The 26,757-nt window shown below is 47.1% G+C and overlaps 1 protein-coding gene across 12 annotated transcripts in view; it reads right to left on the bottom strand.

Moving 5' to 3' along the window:
- The window catches only part of TRAK1 (trafficking kinesin protein 1), a 114,005-nt gene that overhangs the window by 57,219 nt on the left and 30,029 nt on the right, over positions 1 to 26,757 (bottom strand). For 6 of the 12 annotated variants that reach the window (XM_036080312.2, XM_036080307.2, XM_036080308.2 and 3 more), the window contains exon 2: positions 24,956 to 25,150. Coding sequence is in view for 8 of the 12 variants with exons in the window: in XM_036080307.2 (XP_035936200.2) it covers positions 24,956 to 25,150 (195 nt within the window). In the remaining 4 variants the exon portion in view is untranslated. Of the gene's footprint in view, positions 1 to 8,028; positions 8,398 to 24,955; positions 25,151 to 26,757 lie in introns of those variants that run through there. The other 6 variants (XM_036080318.2, XM_036080311.2, XM_036080315.2 and 3 more) reach the window with 3 other exon arrangements.

The raw sequence follows: 26,757 nt of genomic DNA on the forward strand, positions 1-26,757 counted from the left end.
CCCAGAGGAGCCATCGGAGTCCGGGACCCTGAGGCACACGCGAGGCCCGGGACAGGGCAGAGGACATTCCCTGGCTGAGCTGGAGTGGAGGGTGTGCACAGGGAATTGGCCCAGCGTCACCCAGGACAGACCGGAAGGGGGCGGCTCCCAGGAGCTGGGAGGAGGGATGGTATGGGGCGGGGCGGGGGAGAAGCACCTACCAGAATGGGAATGCCCTGCCTGCCCCTAGGTGACCTTGCCAGGTGCTGTGGACGCAGAGGGGAGGCAGGCTGGCAGGTGCAGGGCTTTAGGTTAAGCTCTCCACCTCCAGATTCTTCTTCCCACTCTTCCTCCCCCCAGAAGCAATGAGGAATGGTAGCTCCCTGGAAGTTTCATAGCAACTGCACAGGGCAATACCAAACCAGCCTTAAGCAGTACACCTGTCTCAAGGTAGGACTCCAGCAGAGGAGCCGCCCTGGTGAATAATTGCCCAATGCCCTCAGATTAGAGAAGTTTGGTGGGCACACTCCAGAAGCTGAGACCAATCTGCTTTTTTTTTTTTTTAACATTTTATTTATTTGAGGGGTGCCTGGGTGGCTCGGTTGTTAAGCACCTGACCATTCAGCTCAGGTCATGATCCCAGGGTCCTGGAATCAAGCCCCACATCGGGCTCTCTACTCAGCGGGGAGCCTGCTTCTCCCTCTCCCACTCCCCCTGCTTGTGTTCCCTCTCTCTGTGTGTCTCTCTCTGTCAAATAAATAAATAAAATCTTTAAAAAAGATTTTATTTATTTGAAAGAGAGCACGAGCAGGGGAGAGGGGCAGAGGGAGAGGGAGAAGCAAGACTCCCTGCGGTGCAGGGAGCCAGACACAGGGCTCTATCCCAGGACCCTGGGGTCCCAGGACCCTGGGATCATGACCTGAGCAAGGCTGACGCTTAACCAACTGAGCCACCCAGGCGCCCCTGAGACCAATCTGACTTTGACAACAGCCTGACACAGTGCTGAACAGGGAAGGAAGTGATCATTCTGATTTCTAGCAGAAGGAAAAAAAGATGTGGCAGTAACCATTACCTGTTTTAAGCTTAATTCAGTCTTTCTTTGGTAATAATACATTGCATTTGCTGTTTTTAAATCTGCATTTTATAACCCCCACTCTCATCCTAAATCTGTATACTCACAGTCAGATTTACAAATTCTAATTGCTAGGATAAGGGGGAAAAAAATCTAAAGCCTAAAGCCTAATAGTTTACGATGTTGCCTGGAAGAAGAATCCACAGTTTAATTGTGTATCTCAGTACCAATTCCTCTGTACTGTTTGATTTTGCCTTTAACAGTGAAAATGGCAGGTTCTTCCATCAAACCCACTGGAAGGTGGCCCCGAGCGCTGGCCGCGAAGAACTGCAGCCCATTCTGCAATTTCTGTGCCTCGCCCACCTCCCAGCTACACTGCGGCGGGTGTCCCTGCTCCTAAAAGCCACAGCAGGAGACCTATTCCAGCTCTCTGCCGATTCACCTCCCCCAGGTAATGGAGAGGGAGGCTTTCAGCAGAGGCAAGACCATCATACAGAATTCTCTGCACAGGTGCGGGCGCTCGGTCTCATTCAGCTTTGGATTTGTAGGGCTGAAGATCCTGTTTTGGTAGCTAAAAATGTCTGCTACATTGAATTGCTACCTCCACAAAAACGAATATAAGACCATATGAGTGCCTCAAATAGCAAACCAGAATATAATAAAAAATGCTATTTAAAAATAAAACCCTAGAGACATATGCATTGTCTGGTTAATTTTTTGGAACCTGAAAATGATTACTACATTGTACAACATTAAAGAGGTATTCTTTATAAAAAGGAAGCTTAGCAGAAATTCAGTGGCAGGGGGTTTAAAATCACATTTTGAAAATCTGCATAAGCTTTAAATACAATGTGTATGAGGACACACACTGGGGGGGGGGGGAATGCCATTTAATCTCAATAAATGGTATCAAATTGGGCTTAATTCAATTCAAATGACAGTGAGTCTGAAAGCCCTGGCAAGGGAGGGAGGAAGGAAGGGAGGATGGGAGGGAGGAGCTCCACCTTGTGCATTATTCATTCATCAAATATCAGACTGACTGTAAGATGTGTAGGATACTGTACCGGCCACGGTGTGCACAAATGAAAACAAAAGCTGATTTCATGTATGTGAAAATACTCTCAAGTGATGACTCAGCAGCAAGTTGTTTCTACTCAGCTTTTAACTCAAATCTAGGCTATCCTTAACAAATGATGTCAAATGATGTCCATGTCTATATATATAATAAACACTGAGGACACAGCATTTTGAACACAAAACCATTCTAGACTCTTCATGTCACCCCCTATTTCTGGGTTTAGTCCTTCTTCAGGATATTCCCTGCCACCCACCCCAAATCTACCCCCCCACCCTGGGATGTTAAGGAATTCTCAAACCTTATCCACACCTGCATTCATTTCAAGGTTAAAGGCAGCAACGGGCCAAAGAACATCTTCTCTGACAGAGTAATTTCTTCAAAAGCCAAAGCAAGAAAACCTAGGAATTCCTGTGCCAAGTGGGAGATCCTGGACCTCTGGATGGAGCTCAGCCCCAGGAAGAGTCAGGGAGCAAGGATGTGTGCTGCCCTAGAGGCAAGGACCAGACACCGGGATGCCGGGGAAGAGAGGTAGGGACTGAGTTCTGGACTGCCCCTGGGAACACTGGACAGGAAGGCCGTTAAGTGGAAGGGGTGGCCTCTTACAGGGTAGAGGGGCTTCCTTCTGTGAGTGTCCCTCTCCAGACCTACTCAATATACCGTCAGAGACATCACTGTCCTGAAGCTCTACCATGCACTGTCCCAAGAATGGCCACAAGCCACTGGGGCTATTTACGTTCAAATTTAAATTGATTAAAATTTAAAAAATCCAAAATTCAGTCATGCTAGCCACATTTCCAGTGCTCCAGAGCCCCACGTGGCTAGTGGCTACCATACCAGACAGCACAACACAGAATGTTTCCATTGTCAGGACAAGTCCCACTGGACGGCAGCCCTCCTCCAGAGGGTGCCCCTTCGTTTCAAGATAGAGCTGTACACTTCCTGACCTCCATGGTCTGTGCTTCCCCTAGAGCCCCCTGCCCGCATGACCCCCACTGCACCCTCCTGCCACGAGTGTCCTTCTGCCCTCTCCTCCTGGTGCCATCCACCGTGCAGCCTTCTCTCAGTGCTCCAAGCACCCTCCTCCTGCCACTTCTTGGTCCCGTTGTTGCAGAGCCCCCATTACTGAGGGTCATGGTCCAAGGACCTCACTTACGCCATTAAAAAAAAATAAATAAGAGAAACATCATGCTCCAAAACCTGGGATCTGGGCTTGCATCGACATCTGAGGGAGGACATTACCGCTACTTTCCCAAAGCCAGTCAAAAGAATGGACAGTTACGTTATGCATTTATACTTAATTCTTTTTTTTTTTTTTAAGTCACTTTTATACCCATTCAGAAGGGTGCTGTGTCTGGAAAGGGAAAAGCCATCCTCCGCTTCCAAAGGTGCATCCCACAATAAACACAAGATGAACACATGGGGCCTGTTTGCATTGTGCAGGAACATTAGAAAATCATCTTGAAACCTAGGAACAGCTTTTCAATGAATGCTTAAAATACCTCCAACAAAACTTTACTCCCAAGCTAGCCACCCCCCACCTTGGGGTGGCATTTTAGAGGTCACTGCAGTCAAGCGAGTACCAGAGCACGCGTGACGGCCCCCGTGTATCGTCACGGACTTTTCACTATGGAGTAAGAAGCCCAAGGAACAACTTCCTCAGCCGTCCACCGGAGCTTCCCCGTGATGAGATCAGCCTGAGAGAGACCACCCCGCGCCCCGACACTCACGTCTGCAATGTTGTACAGCAGGCAATGAGGGTGCATGGGTACAAGAGAAACTAGCAAGAAACAGGTGGTAAAGTATATACCTTGGGGCGCCTGGGTGGCTCAGTCGTTAAGCGTCTGCCTTTGGCTCAGGTCGTGATCCCAGGGTCCTGGGATCCAGCCCCGCATCCGGCTCCCTGCTCGGCGGGGAGTCTGCTTCTCCCTCTGACCCTCCCCCTTCTCGTGCTCGCTCTCTCACTCTCTCTCTCAAATAAATAAAATCTTAAAAAAAAGAAAAAAGATACTACACCTTGTTCAAAATGCCACTCACCTTATGAAAGGGATTTTTAAAAAGAACTTACTAACTAGACTATTTCTGAGAAAAAATTAAGCACTGGCCTAGAACATCACGGTTTACAGAAAGCTTTTACAGTTGACCCTTGAACAACATGGGTTTGAACTGCATGGGTCCACTTATATGTGGATTTTTTTTCAATAAATGCCGTACAGTACTGAGAATATATTTTCTCTTCCTTATGATTTTCTTAATAACATTTTCTTTTCTCTAGCTTACTTTATTCTAAGAATACTGCATATAATATATACAACATACAGAACATGTCAATCAACTGTTTATGTTGTTGGCAAGGCTTTTGGCTGACAGTAGGCTATTAGTAGTTTTGAGGGAGTCAAAAGTTCTACGAAGATTTTTTTTATTGTGTGGGGGGGTCAGTACCCCCAACCCCCACGTTGTTCAGGGGTCAACTGTGCTTTCAACAGCTCTTCACTATGGCTCTGGTCAGTGTGGCTATCCCCACTTTCCAGACGAGGCATCTGAGTTGACAGAGGCTCACAGAGGTCCCAGGATGTGCCCAAACCACATGGCCATGCAGAGTGCAAAATGGGCCTCAGACAGAAGCTCCAGGCCAGTGCCCTTTCTGGTGATCTCCGTACTTCTAGAGTCATTACAAAAGTACACTCTCTTTAACTTAAAGACATACACTTGAATGCAAGCCTTTTTAAATATTGAAAAGGCCTCACAGTTTTTAAAAGCATACTTAAAAAAAAAAAAAAAAAAAGTGACCAGCATAGCCAAGAAACAACAGGAGACTCTGTGACAGACCTAAAGAATTACTTTCCAGACCCTAGTAGCTGGGGCTGGTCTCCACTGACATTGGCACAGTTTCCCAAACCCGCCTGATGTAAAGAATCACCTAAAGCACGTGCTAAAAATTCAGATTTCTCAGGACCTCTCTGGATCTGGAGTAAACCCAAGAATCTTCTTTTTAAATAAGTGGGCGATTTTCATAATCTACCAGGCTTTGGGGGGTGGGGGGGGACACAACCATTGTAGGTAGCCAGGACCCCGTCTGACACTACACTTTAAACTGTAGGCACCAGTTTATCTGCGCAAATTCCGCGAAGGCCATGCTATACGGTGTTGAGAGCTGGCTGTCTCTAAAAATGACCTTAAGATACTGGGCAACCAACCCCTCCAATTTCTTATTATTCTAAGCCCCTACCCCATGCCCCCTGTTACACCCTCTGGGGTCTTACTGCTTTTGGCTGGAGCGGTGGGGTAGATGGTGTGTACGATTCTATAACTAAGACTGAAAAGGTGAAGGATACAGTCCTTCGACACCAAATAAAGCTCTCCTAAACATCAGAGAGAAAAGAGAACAGCAGCTATTTTTTTATTCCAATTTTAAAAGAGGGGTCTATATATATATATTACTTGTCAGTGCTAACCCTGCAATGTAAGTGTGAGTCAGTAACTCTGACATAAATGATGATTTTGCATCTTTTTCAAAACATTTGACTCATCTTTTGTTATTAATATGGAAAGTTCCCTAGAAGTTTCCCTCATCACCGATTCAAATGCCAAATGATAAGAGAGACAAAGCAGTGCTGTGTTGTCTACTCCTACCTGGCCTTCTCACCACCCAGTAGGTCAGGACTGGGAGATGAAAGGGCTATTTCATTTGCAATTTTAAAGATGCATATATAAACAAAGGCAAATTGCATTTCCAGACCAACTGCAGAGGCCAGCAAAGAACCCAACTAGTGGGAGAAATGAGTAAAGGAGTTGACTACAAAATTAGCATTTACTTGAAATCCCAATCCCCTGGGTTTCCTAAGCTAAATGATTTCTGGGTTTCTGTCCCCTGTTTTGCTAACTGTTTTAAAAATGGGATTATGAAAATGCCAGTTGTCCTAGTAAATTCTGTCCCAGTGGCCCTCTCCCCTTCATCCAAACTGGAATGGAGGGTAAAGGCAAGTATTTTGCTCAACACACACTCAGAGAGTAACTGCAATCAACATTGATTTACCCTTGGACAGATGAGTCGCCTCTCCTTCCATTTTCCTTTCGGTTGCAAGAAGAGAGATCTGGCTGCCTCCAGGGCCAAAAGACTCAACTGTGAAATGGCTGGGTAAGAAAATCCTTCTGACAGACACCCAGATAAGAGTCAGCCAGCCTCCTCTCACCCCTCAGACTGACTACCACCAGCGACTGGCTTTATTCCCAAGGACGAGGGTGTAAAGAGAGCTGGACGGTGTAGCAATTGGGTCAAGACAGTAAGAAACCTTCCTCCCCCACTTCTGGAGGGATCCGCGGGAGCCATGGCCACACCCAACTCCTCAGCAGTCTGGGACAGGCACTCTGCTGGAACTTATGCTCCCCATTCCAGTGATCCAACACAGGTCCATACTTTAAAAAGTTAGGGAGGGCTTGCTCAGTGAGTCCCAAATCACCAAGGAAACTCTACAAATTCAGTGACAGTTCTGAAAAGAAGCATCCCTATCATTGCCTCTTGGAGCGGGGTAACAGGATGGGAACTTGCTTCAAGAACGATATATCCAAACGAGAAAAAGGATCCAGCCACCTTTTCCCCAAAGACCCTTGGAGCTGCCCACCACCACCATTACTCAGGATATTTAAAAACTGCACACGGACTCCACATGACACCATCCTCACCTAATGCTAGGGGACAGTGGGGCTCAACTGGGGAAGTTTCTCAGCACAGTTACATACCCACCCACCATCCCCGAGGAAACCTCTCAGTCCCTCTCCTGTTGGTCAAGGCAGAAACCAGCAGACAAGAGATAATTATGTAGTTCCTCAGCTTACTGGCAAGGCCAGCTCCCAGCCTGCTACATCATTCAGGTTTATCAAATGTGGTCATGGTTAGCACAGTCTCAAACTCCTGATTCAATTAAGAAACAGTTAACCTTAGGGAACATAGCATCACTAGGGACCCGACCCTCAGACTGTACATATTGTGTTCTTTTCGGGGGGGCGGGGGGGGGGGCATGCAAAAGACATGTGATTTGAGGGTCATTTTGAAGAAGAAATTAAAGAAGACAGATCCACTTTGTCCCACATGATTCTGAGGCCCAACACCACAGGAGCCTAAGGGCCCTCTCCTGTGGCCTCTCTGAGAACGCACCTCAGTGCTATTTTCCAGGTACCCGAAACCTCCCGAGGCCTGTCCGGCCACACAAACTCCACCCAGTCTCCTCTGGAATGTGCCACACCCTCCCTGCACAAACTGAGCCTGTGACCGAAGGAGACAGTCTCTCCTGCCCCTCCCAACGTCTCCCCACCCCCATAGCTCAGTGGGATCCCACCCGCAAAATTCATTTGAATTGCCTGCCAGGTGGGAAGCTGCTTCTGCATTTTCTCCAGCCTCCCCCACGGGCCCCCAGGTCTGGGCTCGGGAAAGGGAGGATTCTTCCAGGCCTGCTGCCAACAGTCCAGAGAGCCACCTCCTGAATATACTACTCCCAGCCCCATTAATAGCAGAGAGGTCACTGAACACATCTCCCCTTGCACGCGCGCACACACACACACACACACCCTTGCATGCACATCAACACCACACTCACGCCTCACCCTGGAGAGAATGCAATCCAAGAGAAGTATAATGCTCACAAGCGCTGCACACTAACACCATCTGCCCTCGGAGCAGAGGCCGACTAAGCGCAGAGGAGTCCCCAGGAGCCCTGCCCACCTGCCATCTCGTCCACCATGCCTTCACAACTGTCAGAGCCATGCATGCCTGCAGTGCTGCTGGTTCCCATGCCCCCCCCCACCGCCCGAGTCCCCAGGAGAGGTTTCAGGACCACCACCCCACCCCAGAGGGAGACAATGCCCCTACACATTCCTGCTCTGTTTCGCAGGGGGCCATAATTACCGTCCGAGCATTCTTCATAATACCAGTCTAGTTCATAATAATCCGCTTCAATAAATTTCTGCATAGTCAGTATTCTCGCAGAGGAAAGAACGGACTTCACAGCGCCATCAACATCAAGTAAAACACTGCCATGCCTCCCTGCCCTTCCAGAACACTGGGCAGAAGAGCATCCTGAAACACACCGGAATTAAGCCGTGCATTCTTAATGCCAGTCTGCAGCCGAAACAGAAAAGAGGCCCTGAAAAGCAGAATTCTGGTGGGGCGAGGACAGGAGGGGCAGAAAGAGAGGCAATTTGCAGAGCTATCGGAGCCCCCAGCAGCACTGCTAATAAGGCAGCAGCCGCCAGCCGCCCTGAATGGGAGTATCCGTTATCGTCCTATCCAGACGCGAGGAGGGTGACGTCAGGGACACACACCACCACCGGGAGGTCTCACTCGAGCCTCGCCTCCTGCTCTTGCCTCCCGCTCGCTGATCATCTTTCAATCTAACAGTTGCCATAGAAACTGGCCAGCTCTGAAAAATGATGCAGAGATGAAGGAAATGTCTTCCAAGGATGCTGGGAGTAGGGGCTGGGAGGTGCCACCCAGGGAGAAAGGAGGGTGCGGGCAGGTGGGGGCCGGGGGTCTTGCCACCATCATCACTTCCAACAAACCTAAGGACAAGAATGTCTGCTGGGTTCTGGGCCGCTACGGAGTCTGCACTTGAAAAATGCCACCTTCTAAAATCTGCAACCATTACTTTTGGTTTTCTTTCGCCAACCTGATTTAATACATTAAACACCTTTCCTTAACATTTTTGACCACCACCTAAAGAAAATGTAAATTACTCAGAAAATGGAAATGTTTTCATTGAGATGCAGTTCTGCTCCCCTGCTCATGCCTTTGCTCAAACTTCTGGGAAAACAGCCTGCAATATACAAACAGGGGAGAACGCCATCACAAAGGGGCCCAGGCAATGCGATAGGCTGTTTCACGGACACTCACGTGTGTGATCCAAGTACAAACAACAGTAGGCAACAGCCAACCTGCAAAATGGTGTGGTTGCCTCTAGGGAGGAAGGAAATGGGGGCTTTGCAACTGTCCTTATAAATGCATCGGTAATGTGCTATTTCCTAAAGAAAAAAAAATGGAGTTACCATTTATTAGTTCTAAGTGTTTGGTATGTTTTAAGTATCTCATTAAAATGAGTAATGGATAATTAGACAGATCTTGGGCTTACTATAGGTAACTCCATCCCTTAAACCAGGGTTTCTCAACCTCAGCGCTACTGACATTGAAGATCAGATCCTTCTTTGCTGTGGGGGGGGGGCTGTCTGGTCGTTGCGGGGGGTGGGGGGATTAGCAACACCCCTGGCTTCTAGCCACTTAGATGCCAGGAGCATCACCCTCTCTCTCTCTCTCTCTCTCCTTGTCGATGTAAGGACCAAAAATGTCTCCAGACACTGCCAAATGTCCTCTGGAGGCAAAAATCTCTCTCGAAAACCAATGCCCTAAAACAAAACTACCTACAGAACCTCGCCAGCCTGTTGGCTGAATCCTGTAACTATCTGCTGGTGTCAGCAGCAGCATTGGCTTTGATGGGTTTTTCTCTTAATTTGCTACTCAAGACCATGTAATTTGTGAACGAGTAATAGTAAAAGGTCTCTTTTCCACTACCGAGAGGGCATGCTCCTTTCCTTCTACAACGACCGAACAGGGACAATTTCCCTTTATTCTTCCAGCTGCCTATGGTGCCTCAGTTAACAAACGTGGAGACGTCTGTCTAGGGCAGGGCTTCCAGGAGTTAATGTGCCTTGGAAGCACCCAGAGCTCCGGCTAAAATGCAGATTCGGATACAGCAGGTCCGTAGCAGGCCCAAAATTCTGCATCTCTAACAAGTTCCCACAGGACGGCAATGCTGCTGGTCCCCAGACCACAGTTTCAATGGTGAGGTATGTCAATAGGATGGATAGATTGGGGAGGGTAACATACACAGTGTGTGTGTCTCTCTCTCTGCATTTGAGTAAAAAAAATTTTTAAGAAGAAAACTATGTTTTTGTGTGTATATATGTATATATACACACACATATATATATGTTTATAAACATACATACACGCATAATTACAAACCCTATATATAGACTCTTGGGCAGAATCTGTACTACGTATAGATAGATCTATCTCAACCTTCCTAAATCATGGGAAGCAGATAAGCCTTTAATGCTGTGCTGTGAGGTCCCCAGAGCTGGCTTCCTGTCCCCCGGGTAGGTTCCAGAAGCTTCTCCCAGCTCCAGGTACCCCTTCCTTACTTCAGGGCCCTGTGCTTTTACCAGGCCGTGCCTGCCCACCAGCACAAGATGCTACAAGCAGTTCTTCCCACTTGGCCCAGCCTGCACACTGTGAGAGCATGTCCTGCCCCGAGTGGAAAGCAGGGTTCCTGCCTCTTTAGCAACATCAAATAGCAGAACCTTCTCAAGTCTCAGAAGGGGAAAGGAAAGTTAAAGGCAGCTGGTGATGAATCTTGGCTCAGGCTGTAAACAGGCTTTTGAGAAAGTTTGGAAGACGTACAGTGCCAGGGAATGGTACTGTCTCTGGTCACGCTGTTTCCCAGCTGTCATCTACACCCTGGAGGACCTACACCCCTCCCCACCCAATTCCAAATTTTTCCTGGGCAACGTAGAGAGCAGACCCCATGCCTCCTTCACCCACTTTAATCCCTGCCCTTCCCTCTCCCTGACCCCAACTTAGATACACATTTAAGATTTTCTAGGACATCTGCCTATTTAAAGTCAGCAGCCAATGATTTTAATTCCGGCTATACCTGCCCCCATTATCTGAACATATCTCTCCCTCTGGCCCTCTTATCATGTCTCTCTCTGGCAAGGACAGCACCTCTCGACAGGCCCACAGCAAACCCCCACGTGAGACGTGAGCAAAGGCTGGTGCCCCAAGGTCTTCCACGGTTAAAAGTTCCTTAGGGTGGGGGGTGCATGGGTGGCTTAGTCGGTTAAGTGTCTGCCTTCGGCTAAGGTCATGATCCCAGGGTCCTGGGATCGAGCCCCATGTCAGGCTCTCTGTTCAGCGGGGAGCCTGCTTCTCCCTCTGCCTGTAGCCCCCCCTGCTTGTGCCCTCTCTCTCTCTCTCTCTCTCTCTCTGAAATAAATAAATCTAAAAAAAGTAAAAATAAATAAAGTTCCTTAAGGTGTTTCTAAAAAGATGATTCTAGGCCTCCAGTCAACAATTAACAGATTCCTCAAATATCAGCACGCTCAACAGGTTCAATCCACTATGTCTGGGGGAAAGAGTCCAATATGAATTTGCAAAATGAAGATGTAATAAACGAACAGGAAATGCAAACTCTGTAAAGCATCACAGAAAGTCAGATGAGGGTAGAGACCATTTAAAGAAAGTCATGGCACATTTCCTCCCGCACTATAAATTTTTAAAAATACTTTATTCCTAACACATCATCATAAAGGCAAAAAATAATGGATGGATGGATGGATGGACATACAGACAGACGACAGGCGGACTAACAGGCACTTTAATTTCATAGTTAAGAGTGCGGGCTTTTGAAGTAAGATGGCCTGAGGTTTGGTCCAGGCTCCTCATCCACCATCTCTGTGACCTTCTTAGACACCTGAGTCTTATCTCTGAAATGAGGTGATTATAATACCTGCCTCAGAGTCAAGGCGAGGTTTTAATTAATTAATTAATGGACGGCAGAGCACTCAGCACAGTGCCTGGGACAAAGTGAGTTGGCAATAAATATTAGTTTCCGATCATCTTCAGCACTCAAATTCTTTAAAAACATAAATAAGCCAGTACAGGCAATTAAAAAGAGAGTACAATTCTCTAAGCTATAATTAGGGAAATGGGTAGAATCGTCATGTCTTGGCTTGTCCCCGCATAATTAATGAAAAGGCACTGAGTTCACAGTAATAAGCGAGAGTGACAGTTGGTGGGAGGCAGGGCGGGGGACGCATTTCTAAACAGTAATGTATTACTGAATACAACTTACATCAAGTGCAAAGACTATACATATCCAATTCATGTCTTAAGAAAATGGAAAAGAAAACAGTGTGTATCAACAAGTACAAAGGAAAGAGCATCATTTGTGGGTGACCTCCATGGGCTTCAAGCAAGATTCAAAGTGAACACCTACACCAAAACTCCCATTTTATAGGCTCAGAAGGATAAAGCAATCCATCCGCAGCTCTGCGGAGATGGTGCTGAGGTTAAGATCCAGGTGTATACCTGCCTTCAAATCCACACTTTCCTCCAAGAGTCCCATGGCCCCGAGGGTCCCAGCTTTCCCTTCCCACCCACCCACCCCCACCCCCAGCTTCCTGCAGCTGAAAAAGCAAGCTTCCCCCCCACCCCAGCCCCGGCCTGGGCTGCCCCCATCACCACCCCACCCTGGGAGAATCAGGATGAGGGACAGGTCCCAGGAGCAGCCCCAGAGAAGCCACCTCTCACTCACCCTCATCACCCAATACCATTTAGGATACGCAGGCTGCACACCAGGCAGCCAGCACTTTCTAGCTCACTCATTCCTCAGACCCTGCTACCTAATCACCAGCCCCCTCGCGGTGCAGATGAGGACAGGGGACACAGAGAGTTTAAGTCGCTTGTCCAGGACCACTCAGCAATAAGAGCATCTGGATATAAATTGGGCATGGTCCACCTCTAAAGTCTTCCCCACTTGATAATTAAGAAAACATCCAAGGATTATTTACAAATTAAATGTGAAAGGAAAAAAAAAAAGGGAGACAAAGGAGATAAAAACTCAAGTTGGCATCTCACAGCAAAAACAAATTGTGGGGGTACCTGGGTGGCTCATTCGGTTAAGCATCCCACTCTTGGTTTTGGCTCAGGTCGTGAGATCGAACCCCAAGTCAGGCTCTGGGCTCAGCAGGGAGTCTGCTTGAGATTCTCTCTCCCTCTCCCCCTGCCCCACCCACTCAGGCTCTCTCTCTCTCTCCCCCAAATAAATAAATCTTTTTTAAAAATTGTGAAGTCTTTTTTTTTTTTAAGAACAAAATAAAAAATGATCACGAAAGAATTAAATTGAAAATATCAATGGGACTTTGTGATACTAAAAAGAAATCCTATTTCCAGCTCTGTCAAGAAAGTGGCCCAGCAAGGATACTACTCCACCCATGACCAGCAGGTTAACATTCTGGTGTCCAGCTTTGGGTGAAATGTCAACAGGGCTCCTTGGAGAGCTGCTAATTCCATGCCTTGAGGCAGGAAAAATCAAGATCCACCTACAACCGCAGGCATGCAAGAAAGCAAAGATGGCTCCACAAGGTCTTCGGGGTAGAAGTGATAAGGCACAGAAGCCAGCTTAAAAGGACAGTCAAGGGCCAGGTTGTGACAATTTGAACATCAGAAACAGAATACAGTTAATGACATTTAAAGGGAATAAGTTGAGTCTGTAAAGGCCGTGACGATCAGGGAATGCCAAGACTAAAAGGGCAACCAAGTGAATGAAGCAACTGATATATAAAGGAAAGAAGATAATAGGAAGATATTTTTAATCCATCTTAAGAAGTAAGGGGAGGGTGGGCGTGTATGACTGTTCTGTATCTGCCACTAATATCTTGTGTAAAGCATGACATGAACATTTCTCTAAGTAGGGTGGCTATGAATAAGCCAACCGGATATGGAATGAGGAGGCAGGTAGGAGAACAGAAAGGCCTGACGCCGTGGTCACAGACTACACCCAGGCAGGAGGGTCAGGTCCCACGTTGCGAGGTGAGCTGTATGTTCGCTTTTGTAAGCACTTAAGAGAATCAAATAGATTTGGTCTGCAGTGTTAGGGGAATCTAAGGCATACATTTGTGATGAGATGTAACTGTTTAAAAGAACTTAACTTCTGAGTTTCTAATTAATTAGTTCTGTGAGCATATGAATTAAATATCCATGTACATATGAATGATTTTCTATATATACCTGAACCTATACATATATGTATACATAATTTTGAATAGTTATTCAATACGTTTAAAAGATGAGTAAACACTAACAATGAACAATTAAAGCACAAATAATGCAGTTATGAGTTTGCCCCAAAGTATCTGACGTCCCGGCACTCGCCACATGCCACTTTCCTTCCTCTGTGCCCCCCGGTGATCGGCACAGGCCACGCGCTGCCACCCACTCAAGCAGGTGGGTATAAGGATGGCTCCCTGCGTGCTTCCCTCCTGCTAGGAAGGAGAACCACTCGACGGCCCCAATCCCCTCTGGAACATGCTCCCAGTCTCTAGGGCTTCCCTCCCTTCAGGAAATAGTGCGGCTGGCCTTCTGTCTGTACCCAAAGGAGGCCAGGAGCCTAAAGACAGAAAAATGGGCTTCCTGGCCTTCCATTCCAGACAGGGCTGCTGGAGCTCGAGTAAAACACAGCCTTACAAGCAGACCTTCCCTGCACCTGCTACAGAGAGGATGCTTCTGGGGAGCTCTCTTTCCGATCTTTAGTTTTTAAAACATGGCCACCGCCAGTCACCGAGCTCCTGCGGCAGAAGGCAGGCTGCTAGCAAACAGCTTGCTGTCAGCTACCCCCCTCCCAAACCATCTCCACCTCATTGCAGGCACAGGAAAAGCAGGCGCCCATGCCACCTCCAGGGTTCTCTGGGGCAGAACAAAGCCTGGCTTTCAGAGACACATCCAAAGGCAGGGAGATGGCATTCAGCAGGGCACTGCCGAGCCAACGTGCAGCCGACCTTGATGCAGTTACTAAAATCCGAGAAGGACACGGAGAAGAAACAGCTCGCATGTGTCCCACAGTTCCCAGTTTGCTTGCTGCAGCCTTGGGGGGCTGCATGGGGCATTCCACTCCTGGGACCGGCAGGTCACGGGGCTGGTGTCACAGGCTTCAAACACAAACCAGAAGCTCCACCGAACCCCGACTCTGCTCCTGCTGTGACTCGGAGCCTCTCTGGCCTGAGCGCATCCCCCAGGAGGAGCCAACGGGGGTGCGAGCTGAGCTGTCATGTCAATTTCCCACCTGAGTCTGTTCCAACTTTGTCTTAGACGTGCTGGAGTGACATGAAAAGGAAAACAGTCAATCTGTACAGAACTGCTTGCCAAGCATTTTTGGTCTTAAAAGAAAAGATACTCAGATTGGAATCTGGTTTGATGAGAAAAAAAAAAAGCTGGCAGGTGGCAGATGCAAGAGTAAGCTCAGGGGCCACATGGGTAGACTGCCCGCTGGGAGGAGTCCCTGGCGACCCTGCTGACCGGACCCTGCGCCCAGAGCTGCAGGTGCTATCAGGCAGGTCCTCCAGCTCCCCTGGGGCCTGGGCCCACACCGGGCTGGGGACGCTGTGACCAGGTGTGGCTCATGCGTGCGGAGTGCCCAGGCAGCCAGGGCCGCTCTGCTCCCACCTCTGCCCCTGCAGACACCTGGGGAGCTAACAGCAGTGCAAATGGGCCCAAGGAAGAGTCCACTCGTGTGAGGGATGAGCAAGAGAGGGGAGCGGGCACAATCCAGGGCTCATTTGGATGCTCACCTGGAAACAACGTGGCCCCCGGTCTTGGGATGGCAGAAGGACATGGCCAAAACGTGGGCGTTTACAGGACAGAAATTCAAGGCAACTATTTATAAATATATTGTAATGTACGCATTTTGCTATCATTTTTGTTGGCAAATGAAAATGAGAAGTTTTCCCTGGCCGTAAGATCCCTTTTCAGTCCCCAACACATCCTCCACCCCAACCCTATAATTTATCTTTCCTTCCCTCACTCAACCCCACCCACCACACACAACACCTGGGAGAGAACAGATCCCCAGGGTTCCACAGGACACCCTTCCCCCCACATTTTCTCCTATGTCACCACCTCATGTAACTATTAACTCCCCCCCCCTTTCAGAAAGTCAGCACCGGGTGTTACTTACCCATTTCATTTGTCTAGGCTCAGAGCATATTGCAGTGCCTCTATTTTTGCTGCGCTTAGGATTTTAATCAGACGAAGGCGATCTTGGGAAGGTGGCAAAAACCAACATGATCTCTGTATTCCGTATGTGGTTTTTTTGTTTGTTTTTATTTTAAAAAAGGAGAAAAACTTTAACTTAAAAACATATATCTTTTCATTTTCTCTTACTCAAGAAGGATTTATTAAACACTTATTTAACGAAAGGCACTGGGCGGAGGGCTTTGGCCCATTCAAACACAAGGCAGACGTGGGCTCTGCCCCCTTGGGATTTACTCAGTGAATACGGAAATTATTTGCAACAGCTTGTAACCTTTTAGAACATAAGCCTTGCAGAGATCTAAATCTTAATGAGAAAAGTTCTAGGCAATTTAAAACGTGCTTAGAGAATTAGGCCAATATTTCTAGTGTTCTGAGAATTCTTTAAAATTTTCCCTAGAATTATCACCTGAGAGCAATAATAGCATTTTTATTTTAAAAAAAGCAAACACTACCTTTTTTTTTTAATTTATGAAGCTGGTTTTACTTTTTAACAATTTCTTAAAACTGAAAATTAAAGTCCCAAGTCTCATAATTCCTATTATACAATACAGAAAAAATACTTTAAAAGAAAATGCAATAAAACAAAAACAAGAAATAACAACAATAAAAGAACTTTGTCCTGGGATACCTTTGACAAAAGAGTAAAAATTAGCTCTCAATGACATATTTTGGAGAGTCACAGAATGTTTAATGCTGACTAATTTCCAGATAGTAAATGTGAGTCCCAAAGAGGCTATGAGATTTGCTCAAGATCACACATGGAGTTGGCAGATGAGGGAGGCGAGGCCCTCTAACACAGGGCTGACTGCTGGGTCTCTCACAACTTGTCTTCTCTAAGAACCACTCAGAAGAGGAAAACCTTCACCATATAGGGAGGTTACGTAAACCTCAAATAGACATCCCCTACTCCCACACAGATTAGCTGCATTTCTCAATCCTAGCTAAACTTCTAGAGATAACATACATTACCGTTCTCTCTCATGAAGCTTTAGGTGATCTCTGATAACACTTTGAATTAAAAAATACACATGCGCGCACACACACACATACAATTGAGTACTTCAATCGTATTCTTCAGGCCATTACTTATTGTCATTTTCCAAACATTCATTAATGGGTAACAACCTGTACAAGCCAAGAAAAGGGTAAGACACTCTTCCTCAGGTGTCTTGTAAGAAAACATGTACGCCGTGTTTAGACTTCTTAAAGACCAAATACGGTGTTTTCAGACAAAGTACTCCTGAGTACTACAGAGCCAGATTCTTGGAAATAAAAAGATTTGGTGAAAGATGAGAAGATCGTAAATCAGAGCTAAAATGCTGTCTATTTTAAGTACCTCAAAAGTACATAAGACCTTTTCAAACCAGATAATAAGGCCTGGGCTGCACAGTTGGTCCAGCTGGGCTCAGACCCTGTTTCTTGCCCATCCTGTGTGACCCTAGGTTGGGTCCCTCTGAACCTCGGCCTCCTCGTTTTAAAAATGGGGATAAGAATAGTCTCCACCTCTGAGCACTGCAGGGGGACTCAAAGTGCCCAGAATGTAAAAAACACTCAATGGATGTCCTTTTCATTTATCATTAAGCACCATCATGTACAAACCATCAGCAGAAATTAGAGATGAAACCCAAAAAGAATTCTGAATCCAAAGAATGAGGGATCCACCAGTCTCTGAATCTGCTGACCATTCTTAGGTGAGGAAAACATCAGGAAGTTTATGAATTCTAAGCACCTCATGGAATGATGCCCTACTCATCCACTCACTCAACATTTATTCCTTAGGGTTCCTAACAATTTCATGACTCAGTATATGCTCACCAAGAATGGGCTGCTTTTCTTGCAGTGAGTTAATATTCAATCTAAGAGTAATAATATAGTTCAAAGAATCTTAAAAATTGCCACATTTTCAAGCCGAGTAAATTTCTAGAAATATACTTGAAGGAAATGTGCTGGGTTCACACATACTGATGTAGAAGGGTGTTCGCTGGTGTGTTATCTGAGGAAAAATTAGAAACAGCCCAGATTCCCAATAACAGACCAATGATTAGATATAAATGATGGGATATTAAGCAATAATGAAAATTGTGCTTCTGAAGAATTTTAACACCATGGGGAAATGGTCAATGTATATAATTAAGTAAAAAAGCATTATTGTCCCAGATACGTAATATATTTGTTGGAGGAATAAAACCACTTAAAAATATCTCACAAAAAAATGAGAAGTGGTTGCCAAGTTAGTCATCTTTTTGTCCTAATTTTTGCTAAATTATCTACAATCAGCACACTTTTATGACCAATGGATATATTATTTTTAAAACTTCACTCCCTTTAAAGACTGTTTACATTCACTAAACGGCCAGGCACTAACGGCTGAGCAATGGAGTCAGCTCCATGATTCTGTCAAACAGTGACAAGCATCCGTGCTTTTTCCACCCTGAAAATCAGAAATGGATGCTATCTACCAATGCCATGCCACCAACAGAGGGTCACAAAACTTTTAACTTAAAAAAAAAAAAAAGAAAAGAAAAGAAAACCGAGGTCCAAAGAGGTTCCATGACTTGTGGCGACATTAACAAGTTCACTCAGGACCAGGACTGAGACACGAGCGGAGCATCTGTGGATGTAGGAGAGGGAGAAGGTGCCCCTGAGGACGGAAAGGACAGGACGTGGCACGGGCTGTGGCCTCCGTGCAAATCAGGCAGCTGGTAAGAAAGATGACAAACCCGTGCTCAGTTTCCGGAAGCCTCTGGAAATGCCTCCTGTGGGCGGAGAGAGATGCAGAAGCCGCCTCCAGAAAGGCAACAGCTAAAGCAAAGGAGGTGGGGGAGGCAGGAGACCCCGAGACAGGAGACTGACAAGTGTCCGCCGTTAAGCAGAGGAAGGAGAAAAGAGATTTACCAAAAATGAACAGGAACAAGCCACACCAGAGAGGCCTGGTCCGAGGAGAGGCAGAACTACAGCACTGCTGGGGACAATTCAACTGCACATGGAGGTGCCACAGCCCCCAGAGAGCCCGTGGCCCCCGGAGAGCCCGCCGCCTGCCCGCAGACAGACCACTGTCTCTCCAGCCTGGCCGTGGGGGCTCGTAGGAATCGAGCTCTTTTCCCTACCAAGGGTCATTTGTGTTTGTTCCCAAACCCGTCCGTGTCCGTTTTGCTTGTTAATGTAATTACACAGTTACGTTTATTATTTCATGAGTCGCACAGAAAAAGAGCTGTTTCTATGAAAGCGAAGTTTAATACCTTGAAAGACTAAATTAAGGATTAAATGGCCAATTCAATTTGGATACACAGTTGCACTATATCCAAAAAAAATCAGTTAACAAAGAGGGGATCACGGACTTCGAATCCAGTGTGTGTGTCCTAGTGGACTCATAAGGTAAAGCGCTTAGGAGCACTAGCCCGGCCAACGGGAAGCACTCCCCAGAGATGACTCGTTATTATTACTGCTTGCATTATCATGATGGGAGCAGACAGATGAGAGCCATGACCGTAGCAAAAAGGAAAGGGAGGGGGCACCACAGATGGGCACTCCAGGAAGGCTTCCTGGAGGAAGGCTCTTCTGAGGAGGGCACATTTGGGCTGAGAATCAGAGATCAGGAAAGAAAGGGGAGGGAGGGAGCCTCTGTGAGGCAAGCATGGGGCGTCCACAGTGGGGCTGGTGCACGGCGATGGGGGAGGGTGCAACGAGGCCGGCAGCAGAGAGGGCCAAGAGCAGGGTTCTAGAAGACCCTGCCTTTGATCCAAAGAGCAGGGAGAAGCAAAGGAGCAGCATAACCCCAGGGGATCTCAAGAAAAGACCAGCCGGGCTGCTGATACAAAAGAGAATCGCAGAGAAGCAAGGTGGATGCAGGCGAGCAGGTACGGCAGCCCAGGGACGGGATGGCGCGGCTTCGTCCACGCCGGTGGCCGCAGGGTCAGAGAAGGGGTCCGAGATGCACGTGCACGAAGAATTAACAGAGTCGGCTGATGGCCAGCAGGACACAGAATTGGGGTAAAGCATGTCACATTTCTCAAGACAAATGTGTAAGGATGGGGGGAAATGTTGACAGTAGACATGCTAAGCCACTGACTGGGCATAGCAGCCTGGAGCCAGGAGGGAGGAAGGGGAGTCAGAGGTGGGCAGAAATTGGCGAGTTGCGAGCACGGAGCTGGGAGGGGGAGAGTGTGCAGAGAGATGCCCGCAGGGCATGCCCACATTTCCAGCAGGACCTCACAGTTACGGGCTTCAGATGACCACTTCCAGAAGAGAGGCTTGTGAGGGCTTATTTTTTAAAAAGCTCTCTCAGTTCATCAGGGTCGACAGCCACCGATTTAGAAGCTCAGAAGAAGAGGGAAAACCGGTCAAAGAGGTTGGAAGGACAGGCCAGAGAGACAGGAGGAAAGTCGGGGAACAGGAACGGCAAGTGTCCAGAAGGGAGTGGCCACTGTGTCTCGCCTGCTCCAGGGGCACCAGGACCTCCAGGGACGGCTGAGTAGAGACGCTGGGGTCCAGCCCACGCTCTGGCCCGTTAGACCCCCTGCAGATGCTCTGGGCCTTCATGCCTCGTCCCGAGCGGACTCCGGCTGCCTTGTGATAGTCCTAGGGTGGTAAAGTGTAACACAAAGGCTCGTACAAACAATCGTGACGCCTGGGACCATGTGGACACAAGTGAATGAACACAGTGGAAATCGGCGTATGATATCGACTGTGGGCTCCAGTCCTCCCTGGGCACAACTCCAGAGTGCGGGGTAAGGGGCAGGGGGACCCGTCCATGACCCCTGGCCCGTGGAAGGCCGGCACCGTGCATAAGCCTAGTGAGGCACTTTGCCACAGGCCTCGGGTGCTCCAGCAATGGTCTTCCATTTTGTTGTTGTTGTTGTTGTCTAAATTAAACTTTAAAAAATTAAAATGGCACAGGACCTGGTAGAATATGCAAGTTCCCAGACCCCACTCACTTCTCCCACATGAGCAAGGCAAGCAACTCAGTGCAGGATACCAGCAGAGGCCTGGAGGGCTTCCTGCGTGGGCCCAAGCCAGATGCAGAGTCCCTGCTCCGGTAAGGGAAGAAAATCCGTAATCCAGCAGATGTTTTCCCTTCCTCAGCCAGAAAACCTCAGCTGGAACTCAAAGCTTTAAGTCAAGCTCACAAAGGATTATAGGTGCATCCCAGGCGCTCAGTGAATACTTGTTGGCTGATTCATTAGGATTAGTTTACAGTAAAAGCAAACAATAGAACAATGTCTTGAAACTTGTTTGCTTTATAACCTTCTCTTCTCCTTAGGAAAAAGATTATTCCAGGGAAAGTCAGAGGTGAAGTGGTCAGAGAATCCTACGCCCTTGAGACACAGAGAGATTTCTTTTCTTGACCCAATGCTCCTTAACCAAAAAGCTACAGAGAGCAGGCCCTGGAAATGAGGAACCAGAAGGAGCCAAAGCTACCTCTATACCAACACAGCCACCTTCACGTCTGGTGTCTGCAGAAGGCTTTGCGACAAGAAAGGTCCACGGCACGCTCTAGTCATTTCCACCAGAGATGGGCAAGTGTGACCCACAGACCACATGACAGAGGCAAAACCACAGGGAAGGAGGGAGGGAACCTCAAGTGGACATTAAGTTACATCCGGCTAAGTGTCACTTGGGACAGCGACCTTCAGTGGAAAAAAGGTGAATCTTGAATATGTAGGAGAGACGTTTTATAAATAAATAGCTACTGATATTCTCAAACTGAGGGTTTGCTCTTTGTATCTCATTTGGTAAGCTTTATTCTTAAAATATAATTGCTTTCTCGTTGTGCTCTTCTGAGAGAGTAGTTAGGATATGGAGTCAGACCAGACAACCTAAGTCTGAAACTCAGCACCACCACCCCCCCACCCCCTGCGCGCTGTGTGACTTTGGGCAAGCTTCTTAACTTCCCTGTGCCTCAGTGTCCTCCTCAGTGTCCCCCTTTAGGTTGGGGACAGCAAGACTCACTCACTCAGAGGTCACTATGAGAATTGAATGAGATACATGTAAGGAATTAGGAACAGTGCCTGATACACAGTAAGGGCTAAATGTTGACTATTCTTTCTTCTTCCTAGACCATCTAATCCTAAATGTCCCCTATTTATGGGTACATTTGCTGTGTGAATCATTTTCATGTTCTGTTTGTTTCTCACACTTCTCGGGAGTCAAAAAAAATCAACCTGTTAAAATTTGTCTGAAAAGGTCATTCTACCACCTGGTAAAGGTAGACACCCAAAGAGGTAGCCACCTCTTCTTAACCAGCCAGGTGAGGGGCTCCTGGCTGGCTCAGTCGGCACAGCATGTGACTCCTAACCTCAGAGTCTTGAGTTCAAGCCCCATGTTAGGCGTGGAAGCTACTTAAAATAAAAAAAACAAAAAAAACAAGCCAGGGGAGGGCCAGATTCAAAAGGCAAAGTGTCATTTCTCTACTCTGGGAGACAGTCTGTAAGAGAGGGAGCTGAGGTTTACCTCATCTCCTATTATCAGAACCCCTAGGGTACCCCTTTATCCCCACTCCCACCCACAACAGAGAACCACTGCCCTAACTGATGAGAAAATAAATCTAAGAGGTAACAGCTCTGTTACCTTCTCCACACCTCACAACTGATTTTACACACCGGTGAGTCACAGCGCTGTGGCCACTGCATCTCCTGGGTTACGCACCTATAAACAAACAGTGGAACCCAGAAAGGACACCACGCACGGAGCAGGGCTCCTGATCTGTGCCTTCCACCGACCTCTCAGCCAGTTTGGCGAGGCTCACAGACCCCTCCTTAGAAGAAAGAGTTGAAAACATAAGATAAAGTACAAAGAACTAGGAAGGAAACCAATTGTATTGCAATGTGGTTATGACAACTTGCAAATAGACTGTGATAGAAGAGCTTCTTTGTCAATGTATTAAATAACAAGATCTATCGGCACGCCTCATAATGAAGGTAATTTCAAAGCAGTGATGAATAAAGGTGGCATTTCAAAGTATCTGTCTCCACTGCAGCAGGACATGAAAATCTTGATTTCTCTACTGGTGACAAAGTCACAGGGCCTGCTGAGAACACCGTGCTTTGGTTCCTGTGTTCACCGTGAAAAGAAATGTTGCATTTCAGTTAGAAGTTAGTGAAAATAAAGATGTCATGTCATTTCATTTCTTTACAAGTTCACAGATTCCCCCAATTTCCCTCTACAGACTCTTTGGGGGTCCCAGGACCTCCGTTTGAAAGCCCTGCTGAGGAGCGTGCTATATTTAAGAGTTAACCTCAATCGTTCATTTAATCAACAGTTTTAATCAATACCTACTTTGCTCTAAGCACAAGTAATGCAGAAGGAAACACAGAATTAAGGTAAGACTTGGGGGGCGACCATGCTCTAAGAACTTTCAGGGTCTCTGCTCAGCGTTTACTTCGCTTCTTCTAATTTTGGCATAATCTGTGTTGTCCACTGCCAAATCCAATAGGACCTTTTTCTCCCTCTCTTAAATATATAACCAAAAACAGAGCGCACAAACAGAAATAAGCCACAGCGTCTGTTCAAGTCTACTGTTTGCAAGTATCTCAGAAGCTGGAGGTCAGTGCTATGGAAGAAATACTAGGAGCCCTCCATGCTTCCACTTCCTCGATAATCAAACCAGCCCTGCCCAGACTGCAGACATTGCATAGGGATGAAAGGAGCAATTCATATGAAAGTTCTCCGAAGTCCTGCCCGTGGACGGTTCCCATTACACTGTGATTGTAAGTGATTCATCTGTGTAAGGACCCAGGAGCCTCCTGTGGCAGAAATGGCCTTGCAGAGTCCCACAGAATCACAGGAGGGTCTCTTAAGGAAGAAGTAGTAACACACAGGGATTTCTGAAAAAACCGTTCTGCTGTGAATTCTACCGTGAAGCAGTCTGAAGGAACCAAAGACGGAACCTGCCAAGGACGTGACTCTGGACACAGTTTTCTATCCAACACCACATCTCTTGGTGTAACAGATACCGTGAGTCAACAAAAGTGACTGCCAAAGAGCTTCCTATACACTACCAGACACGTCAGAAAGTCTAAAGGGCCACTGTGAACACTGGTACAAGTCTAACACGCTTCGTATCTGCCCTGGTGTGGATTATTCTATTTTTATTCCGATCGAAACTGATTACCTGCCGTGTTCACAGGGACTGTAGGATTCTTCTTAGGTATAAACACACAGGTCAGTTTAAACAAAATTCCTTTCTCATTAACATCTAATGGAGAAAAAAGTGAAAACAGACCCAGACACATTCTAAAAGAGAAATTTGTAGTTCCAACTTGTTTATTATAAATGATTTCCCAAATTCAAGAACATTGGAGATCACTCTGTATGGAGACAATAATTACAGAAAACTTACAGATGTTATAAGCTGGTTTTGAACCAAGTTACCGTCAAATAGAAGCAGGATTGCTGTACTTTTTATTTTTGAAGACAACACAATGATACACAGGTATGTAAATGATCTCACTTCCAAAGTGACATCACTAATTTAGACGAGGCTAAAGTTAACTTGAATTTTAAAGTCAGGGTTGTCAAGACAAAGGAGAGCTGGTCTGTCCTACCAACCTCATTGGTCAGCCTTGGTATACGAGTCTTGCTATGTCATATAGATAATACTAAGCAGCCAAGATGTTCCCAGTGCCTTTGGTTTAAATGCAAACTCCTTCCCAGTGACAGTTTCTATGGACTCATATGGTATTTTGGTAAGAGGGGGGAAATGGGAGCATTTTCAAATTCTTCTGTACAGTTAAGAGAAAACTGGTTCAAATGAAAATTTGTACCTGGTCCCCACCACCCTAAAATTTCTATTCAGAATACTCAAAATCAAGGCCTTGTGTGTGGCTGAACCCTACAGCCACATTTCTTGGGGCACCCTTCCACGAATGGCAGGCCGTAAGCCCTGCTAGCCAGTATGAGGTCCCACGTGGGGCCACAGCTAAGGACCACTGGCCGTCACAGCGCTGTCACCAGACGAAAGGGAACTACTCACGGAAGTACTTCAGCGTCTCTTCGATTTGCTCGGTTGTGAGGTCAATGTTGGCATCTGGAGAAATGAGGGGTGTATGGAGCCAGTCGTCGTGGTCATAACCGTAGATGGTGTCGGCTCTTAACTTATAATGGGGCAGCTGCTCCTCCAGCAGGCTGATGATCTCGACTTCCGGAAGGTCGGTGCTGTTGCACACGTCTAGAGAGAAGAAGACAGGAAATGAGAGCCCAGACCTGGTTCTGGCCTGGCGGCTGCTAGCTAACTAACCTCGTGGCCCCAATGGGTGTCTTCAGCTACGTACCCACAGCAGGGAGCAGCCAGATGCGCTCACATCAGGGACCTTCTTCCAATTTAAATTCCATTCTTGAAACGTACAAGACCTACCTGAAACATTTCCTATACTGTTTAGCAGCCCACTTTCTTCAAAGTGAAGCCACAATTCTTATGCTTTCTGGGCTCAGTCAGTCTTCCCAACCCTTTCTCGGACCATCCTCTTTCAATCACTCTACGTGTAAGCCAAACCAGCTACAATTTCACCAATATGTCTAACTTCCTCCTGCTACTCTTACCATTCAAGCCATCCCCCCATCTGGGACTGTGTCTTCATTTAATTCACTCAACTGTTCATCCGCCTGTATTTCTTTCCATTCATCCATCCAAATATATCCTGAGTCTGAGACACGGGAGACGCACACAGTCAACACAACAGTCATGGTCCCGCTCTTGCAATGCTTGTATTCTTGTGGGGCTTCCAACCATTAAAGCAATAGGTATTCCTCCATCAGGGCAGAGGCCGGGTCTTCCCGGATATGTTGGTGTTTTGAACACTTCAAGCGGAATTAACCTCTTCCCTCCCTTCTATATTCCCACAGTGTGTTGTCAGATCTTCTATTACTGCCCTTATGAGGTTCTGTCTTCTGGGTATTTTAGTATCCAACCCATCTCCCTGTGAAATGGCCAATTTCCATCAGTGGTTATTCCCAATCCACCACCCGTACTCCTCACAGGTCCTGGCCTAGACTGTGTGCTCAAGGGGCGCACCGTAATGCCTGTGAAGGTCGATCAATCCATAAAAAGCCCATCAAAGAGGCCTTGTAATTAACCTGTAAACACAACAACACATCCAATGTACCCAGGACAAGACCAGTCTTCCGCAACTTCTCTACCCCTGGGAAGAATGAATTAAATAAATGCTAATGGATGAGTGTTGATTATCTCTCAACTAATTCTGACATCAGTCACCATATTGGCCCAGTTCACAGAGAGTATTCGTGACCCATGATGGCAAACGGCAGGTGCAAGCAGTGGTGGTCTTGTGAACCCATAAAGAAACTGAAGCACCTATGGTGCTCATGGCTGGACCAGATAGTTAACTCAGTCTTTCATCCTAGGAATGAGCCCTCAGTGAGAAAAACCACTCAAAAGATAAGAAGAATACAATCAGAGCAATTCTTAGGAAGGTTATTGCACAATGTTCTAGCCTTGAAGTAGTAAACAAAGGTGGGGACCTGGATCACGGTGGAGGGCAGAGCATGGGATTCAGTCTCCCGTCCCTCTCCAAAGTGCAGGGAGGGGCAGGAGGAGAAAATCCTCTCGAGATATGTGAAACCACACAACGGCAAGGTGAAGTATGGGGTGCTGACAAGAGATCACTATTATGAGTCATTCTGAGAACGTGGAAGGTGGCATCAAAGGAAAGGAGAGAGGCCCAGCCTGAACACACACAGAGGAAATGAGTGGTGCAAAGAGTGGGAGCGAATCCCGGGGTGTGGCAAGCTGGAAGGGGAGGCGGAGGGAGAAGGAAG

Source organism: Halichoerus grypus, chromosome 1, assembly GCF_964656455.1.
Source record: "Halichoerus grypus chromosome 1, mHalGry1.hap1.1, whole genome shotgun sequence".
Taxonomy (NCBI): domain Eukaryota; kingdom Metazoa; phylum Chordata; class Mammalia; order Carnivora; family Phocidae; genus Halichoerus; species Halichoerus grypus.